General features: G+C 36.7%; 1 protein-coding gene across 2 annotated transcripts in view; it reads right to left on the bottom strand.

The window, feature by feature from the left end:
- Nucleotides 1-4,837: 4,837 nt before the first annotated feature.
- Nucleotides 4,838-7,584, bottom strand: part of viml (vimentin like) — a 13,298-nt gene continuing 10,551 nt past the window's right edge. For both annotated transcript variants that reach the window (XM_016575411.1, XM_016575410.1), the window contains exons 6-10: nt 6,292-6,357; nt 5,881-6,101; nt 5,717-5,760; nt 5,554-5,639; nt 4,838-5,167 (exon numbers count right to left, since the gene is read on the bottom strand). In XM_016575411.1, the coding sequence (XP_016430897.1) occupies nt 5,126-5,167; nt 5,554-5,639; nt 5,717-5,760; nt 5,881-6,101; nt 6,292-6,357 (459 nt within the window). In that variant the 3' untranslated portion in view covers nt 4,838-5,125. The remainder of the gene's footprint in view (nt 5,168-5,553; nt 5,640-5,716; nt 5,761-5,880; nt 6,102-6,291; nt 6,358-7,584) is intronic.

Below are 7,584 nucleotides of genomic sequence, written 5' to 3'. Positions count from 1 at the left end.
TGGAAGGATGTAATTTGGTTTTGGTTTAATATTTTGGTATTTAATATGGTTAAGAGAGTCATAAGACTCCAAATAGTACTACTTTTGGGGCTACTGTACATAAACAAAACAAGCAGTTTCAGCTTAATATGCTTTAATCCACTCGCATAAGATTATGACTCCTGACAGAAGTTTACAGAAACTCACCTGTTGCAGAAGCAGGAGTTTGTGGCGTGTTTGCTCTGCAGCTGCCGGTTGTTTTCCGCGCCAGCGGTTGTTTGCTACTTTGCTTTACGATCACACCAGACCCGCTCCGCGTTTTCCCGTCCGGCTCTTTCTGCGGCTCCGAACCCACTTTGACCAACGTGTTGCGAGACCTGGTGAAAGCTGAGGTCACTGAGCCCATCTCTGCCAAACAAAACCTTCAGCTGACTGAACGTCTGCTTTGGAAACACAGTTACACGCTCCATGACTTGGATTCAGGTTCTGTCATCGCTCTCGCGTCCTCATAAAACTATTATACTAAGCAAACCGTGTCCTCTGAGCGTTCAAAATGCGCTGAACCACCTTCCTCGCATCCGGTTCGGTCTATCTGAGTGTCATTTTGTCAACTAGACACGATGAAAACCAGCGGAAATCTCCTGTGCGCTTTCCCGGGAGACGCGCGCGCGGTCGTCACAAGAATAAAGTTAGTTAGAAAACACGAGTCTCTGGGGTCGCGAGCGTTGAAAACAAGCGTCTGTAATTAGTCTGTCAAGTGTATCACATTAATGAAATCCGACTCTGGCGAGCTACAAATACATACAATTACATTACAATTAAAATGATATGTAATAATATTTATAAAGAGGGATTCGACATTGGAAAGCAACATTCTCCATTAGTTCAGTATTTATACTTTTGTTTATACACAATACACAAAAATATAAAAATACATATTTTTAATTCATAAATTGAAAACATTTTCAGTGTACAGAAATTCTGAGCGTTCAAAATGCGCTGAACCACCTTCCTCGCATCCGGTTCGGTCTATCTGAGTGTCATTTTGTCAACTAGACACGATGAAAACCAGCGGAAATCTCCTGTGCGCTTTCCCGGGAGACGCGCGCGCGGTCGTCACAAGAATAAAGTTAGTTAGAAAACACGAGTCTCTGGGGTCGCGAGCGTTGAAAACAAGCGTCTGTAATTAGTCTGTCAAGTGTATCACATTAATGAAATCCGACTCTGGCGAGCTACAAATACATACAATTACATTACAATTAAAATGATATGTAATAATATTTATAAAGAGGGATTCGACATTGGAAAGCAACATTCTCCATTAGTTCAGTATTTATACTTTTGTTTATACACAATACACAAAAATATAAATATAAAAATACATCTTTTTAATTCATAAATTGAAAACATTTTCAGTGTACAGAAATCATTTTGGTATGAATTGTTTTGGGAATATTCTAAATATTTTAAAACAAAACTGTCACTACTTATTACAGTTTATGCTTTTTTACAGTTTTGTTTACAGTTTTGCTTTTACAAAAATGTACTTCTCTGATCTGCATAATCCAGTAATAAGGGCTATAAAAATATATATACAATTCTGTCATCATTTCATGACATAGGAAGTTTCTCTATTTGCTTTCTCATTCCTGATGCAAAATCCAGCTTGATAGCTGGTTTCTAGCTATAGCCTATACTCTAAACTGGTCGTTATAGGTCCATTTAGCCTACTATCCAGTAGCTGGTTAACCAACATTTTCCTAACCAAGTTGACCACCTTAAACTGGTGTGACCAGCTGGTAGCTAGTTTGTTGCTGCCCCAAGTTTCACAAACATGTATTTTTAAGCAGTTTTTGAAAACAATTCAAGTTTGCTTTAATTGGCCAGAGGATGCATGAGTATGTTGTCTGAAATAACTGACATTGAACCCTTGATCATGATGCATAAATATGTGCAAATGAGAGTAAATGAGATTTGATAAATGACAAATGGGAAGATTGTAGAAAATAGCGACTTAAAATTCAGTTTGTCCATCACACAAAGCAACTGTATGGCTTTGGACGGCTCAGAATGGAGTGGATGAGTTGTATGGACTACTTTAATGATACTTTTTTGTCCTTTATAGAGCTTGGCAGCCATTCAGTCACTCTTCTCTCCCTGAATTAATAGTAGCATGGATATTCTTCAAAAATTCTAATTTTGTATTACACAGAAAAAAGACAATCATATGCATTTGGAATGACACGGGGTAAATTATTTTCACTTCTGTGAGCTATTGCTTTAAAAATGCCAGTGAGTTATGACACCAAACACATGAGCTCTCGGTGTGCTTCCCTGGGAGCCAACAGGAACTTGAACACTCGTGTCCAGGGAGTACAAATCTCCATCACTGGAACAAACAGACAGGAACACACCTCCTGTCCCACATGAACCACTAAGAGAGGACACGGATGTTCCTCACTGAGAGAAGCACCTTGTTTAGAAAAGGTCCATTAAAACTGAGGGTGTATTCACACCTGTCTTGTTTGGTTCGATTGAATCGAACTCAAGTTCGTTTCCCCCCTTGGTGCGGATCTTTTGGGCAGGTGTGAATACAGCAGTCGCACTCGGGTGGCGACCAAACAACCGCACCGAGACCCAGCTGCAGTGTTGCCAACAAATTTTCAGGGAAAGTTGCTAAAAAAGAAGGTCGATATGTTGCTATAGAAGTTGCTAAATGACGTTGTGATGTCATTGCGCGTTGACGTCATTACGTAATCACAATGCAAAATTGTCACTACATCAAATCTCAGCAAAAATATATATTTTATATATGTTAATTTAGATTGGTTCATAAAAATATAAATGCATAATATAATAAAATATAAATAACTGTATTTTTAAGTGCAACATTGAATAATTGAACACATATTTTTGAACAATTTCAATTTGTTTTTGTTTTGTTTTTAAATTAACTAATAAACTAGTGAAAGTACACATTCTGAACAGTTATAGGCTAGTTATAAGCAGTGTATTAGTATTTAGTTAGAATGCTACACTCTAAGACAAGTCTTTAAAAATAGGGAACAATCTACTATGTTAATATGAAGAAATTTTCCGTATTGATTTTTCACAGGTTTTTTCCCTGCATTTTAAATTACACATTGTATTTTGTGTTTTCGGGTTACAGGGTTAAAACGGATAATGGATAATGGATAACGGATAATGTCCTGGAAAATTACTAGTACCTTTTCCCTTTTTCTAGATATTTTTCTTACAGTGTATACTAACTGATCAACAATCGCAGGTACAAGCTACTAACAAAGGTGTATCATAAATGAACAATTATTCAACTATTTATTTATTATTATTAAATTGAACAATTTCAAATAGCAGCTAACTTTATTCATGTGATGTGTGTACTGCTAGGCATATTTGGTTTCCTCTTTTTGTGATTATTTAGATGGAAAATGTGTGCCTTTTTATCGTTTGAGTCACTTATCAAAAGTTGCTAAAAGCTGCCAAATAAATTTTAAAAATTGCTAAATTTGTTGCTAGGTGCTTTTGGAAGAAAAAGTTGCTAGGGTAGTCTGAAAAGTTGCTAAATTTAGCAACAAAATTGCTAAGTTGGCAACACTGCCCAGCTGAAGAGGTAGTCTCGGTCCGGTTCCAAACGAACTCTGGTACGCTTGAGAATTTCTGTCCAATGAATGGATGACCTTAGCACACTTGTGGTTTTGTTTACAATTTCTGGTTTACTTGCAAAAAGGGCAGTGTGAAAGCGAACCACACCAAAAAAAATAATAATAAATCAACATTGTATTTGGTCCGGACCAATGCAAGTGAACTAGGGGACTTTCAGACTTAAAGGTCCCCTGAAATGCTTAGAAACACGCAGGGTTACTCTATGTGTTGATGTCATTTTAACTGAAACAGGAAGACAGGGCGGGACATATCGCTTCGTGCTATCGTGTCTCTGGACCGGAGCAGAGTGTGTGTGCGGTGCGGTGGTTAGCGTGACACAGCGCTAAACCAGACTTATTTTTATCCTCAATGGAAAGCATATTTACACTGTTTGACTCGTTCCCTGTCCCCTATATAGTGCACTACGTGCCATTCACTGTACAGAAAATACTAATTCTGTGGACAAGTGACCGATTTCAGCGGCTATTTCTATTTTATAGTGTAGGGGGCGGGCGCTTCGGATTCTAGAGAGCATTTGATTGGACAGAAAGTTTGATGAGAAGCTGAAGTACGATGTGACGTCAAAAAAATCGTTGAGCCGTTTTGGCGGAGGTGACGAACTGCAAGCTTTGAATGCTTATATCTTCTAAATGCGAATTTTGTCACTGTTTTGGAGCGCACTGCCTTATAGACTAACATATTGATACTAACACCCAAAAAACTTTAATTTTGATTTCATGGGGACTTTAAACTTGAGGATGCGCCTATTTTCTGGTCCACAAGATGGCAATGATGGGCTTCAAACCCAAGACCAGTTCCAAGACCAGGAACAGAGTATTAAAAGACTATATATATAAAATTCTCTGCTAATTCACACAATTATTTTTCAGCTCAAAACTAAATTTTTTTCTCACTAATCCAATATACTGAGGCATTTATACAGGAGTCCTGTTGGAATTAATTTTGAACCAATCCATGAGCCAGAATCAATAAAAAATCCGCTAAAAATGGAATCATGTAAAAAAAAATTCTGGATTTTTGTTATTAAGGCTTTTACTGTTTTACTTTAAAAAATGTATTTGTTTTTAGCAAATTAACCATAATAATAATAATAATAGCCCATGGAAGAACATTTAGACAAAGAATGAGGTTCTTTATGAATGCAAACTCTTCTTTGATTGTTTTTATTGGAGCATTTCGCTTAAACAAAATTATGTTGTCTCAAAAAAGCTATGTGGAAAATAAATGCAGGTTCAGACAATAAAAAGGTTCACAGTACGCTAAATGTCTGTTTCTGTGCTTGTGTGCTATCTCTACACTTCCTCTACAGGCTCAAACACTTGTAAGGCATCTTTCTGGCAGATAGAAAAAATAGGCAGATACTTTGAAGCAGGTTATTGCGGGTTGCTCATATAGTTGGGATACAGAAAGGTGCTGCATTTGGTTGCTTGCAGTGGATGATAGCAGTAGAAGATTTCCTTCATCACTCCAGGTCATCGTGGTTCTGAGTGGACTCATTGATCACCTTAATGGAAGAGAAGAGTGGAAGTGTTCATGAGAGACCCAAATGAAATCACTGACTTGCAATTAGATTTCAGGTTCATTATAGAACTTTTTCACAAAATGTAATATTGTTAATGAGAGAGATAAATGTGAATTATAAAATAAAAATAAATGAATTACAAAACATGGGGGAAAGTGATTAATTTTCACTAAAATAATGAAAGAATAATAATAATAATGTCAAAATGCAAAAACGTAATCCTATCATATACTTCATTTTTTGTGTATTTTATTATATTTTATTTCATTTCATTTCACTGACCAGGCCATGTTTTTGTGAGATACACCCAGTAAGCACTTTTCACTTAAGCATAAGAAGTGATATACTGTGATAAGTTACACACATACCTGCCCATCTCTGGTCTCGATGGTCTTAATAAGAACTTTCTTAGTAAATGTACTTTCAATAGCAGGCTTCAACTCAAGCATCGTTTCTGTGAAAACACAATTAAACTGCACAAACAGTTTTATATGTTTCATTATGATTTTTATTGGTGACTTGATGTCTTACCTCTCAGATTGAAGGAGGAGAAGTTTGGAAGAGGGGTTGCAATTCTACATCCAAGAGAATTAAGTGTAATATTATTTTATAAAACATAATATGTGTTGTTTCAACGGCAGCATCTCACTAAAGTAATCAAGCACTAAAGCACTGAAAGAGGTTGAAGTGTTCACCTGCTCTCCTCCCCCTCCAGAAGTTTCCTGTAGGTGGCGATCTCGATGTCCAGGGCCATCTTGACATTGAGCAGATCCTGATACTCACGCAGATGTTTTGCCATCTCGTCCTTCATGTTCCGTGTGTCCTCCTCCAGCTGAACGATTTTATCCTGGGAACTCGACGACTCCATTGCAAAGTTCTCCTCCATCTCCCTCATCTGACGCTCCAGAGACTCATTCTGCATAAAATAAAAAAAAATAAAAAAACATTTTTTGTTTGAAGAGAAATAATAACCCGTGTGGTTTAACGGCACAGGCATTTGAAGAAAACTCTATGACCCCCTTGAGTACTGTGGTTTGTTGTTACAGTCACAGTCATCACATTTCTGGCCAAAGAATAAGTCTAACAGGTAAATGCAAGATGCTTACTGTTCCCTTGAGCGCGTCCACCTCGCAAGTGAGCGCCTGCACCTGACGTCTGTAATCATTGGACTCCTGCTTGGCCAATCGCAGAGCTTCATTACTCTTGTTAGCCGCTTCCGTCAGGTCAGCAAACTGACAGTGAAGGAAGACACACGTTAGCAAAGGTAGGAAGAGGTTGTAAACAGAAGTAAAACTTAAACGCAAGAAGAAAAAACAGGTGAAAAAGACTAAAAAATAAAAGTGATTTTAGGAACTAGTTATTTCATACTTTTAACTCTCATTATTTCATCCCTCACATGAGAGTTAAAAGCAGAAGGAGCTCATCTGAAAATTACGACTTTTAGGAGCAAGATAGAGATAGCAAAGGATTAATGTTGATAAACAGAGGAAAGCCCTGGTGAAAAGGCTCATGTTAAATACCTTGGATTTGTACCAATCCTCTGACTCCTGGATGTTTTTGGTTGCCAGGTTCTCGTACTGCAGTCGGACGTCTCTCAGAGCAGCTGTCAGATCAGGTTTGGCCATGTCCATATCCACCTGCACCTGCTGGCCCTGGATCTGTGCCTGCAGCTCAGCCAGCTCCTACAGACCGACAGACAGAGAGATTCCTGTGTAGTGCTTTCTGAATAGCCCCTGCCATATCTCTTTTTTTCTTGTGTTGTGATCATACAAATAGAGCTAAATACTGACATTTGTAATGCTAGGGTGTTGCGTACGGTTGCCAGGATGTTTCAGTTTAAGCAGCACAGATGGTTTTGTCATTTGGTACCATTTATGTTTCTGACTGCTCCTTCAAACATAGTCAGTTTATTGTTTATTATTTACCTCTGGAATTTACATTTGTATGACAAGTATGAACCCTTGAAATTAATATATCTAAAGAGTTACTTTTTAGTACGCAATGATCTCCAAGAAAAAAAAAAGTTCTCCCTCCTGAGGTTTGAATTTGGAAAAGGAAAAGATCCTTGAACTTTTTGTTAGGAACATAAATTATATGATAATAAATTATAATAATTTATTCATTTATAATAAATAAATTTATAATAATAATGTACTTTATTATAATATTAATATTAATAATTTTTTATATACATAATAAAGTTTTATGTTTGCAAATTAGACATTAAAAATCATGAACAGTTTACATGATTTTATACCTACACTTGTAATTAAATTAATAATCAAATTAATAATTTTATTATAATAATAATAATCCTAATTAAATAATTTTTATATACATAATACAGTTTTATGGTTGCAAATTAGACAAAGACAGTTATGAATATTTTAGACTTACAC

This window comes from Sinocyclocheilus rhinocerous, unplaced genomic scaffold (assembly GCF_001515625.1).
Source record: "Sinocyclocheilus rhinocerous isolate Xijiao unplaced genomic scaffold, SAMN03320098_v1.1 scaffold112, whole genome shotgun sequence".
In the NCBI taxonomy this organism is placed as follows: Eukaryota; Metazoa; Chordata; class Actinopteri; order Cypriniformes; family Cyprinidae; genus Sinocyclocheilus; species Sinocyclocheilus rhinocerous.
This window is presented reverse-complemented; position numbering and strand designations above follow the sequence as displayed.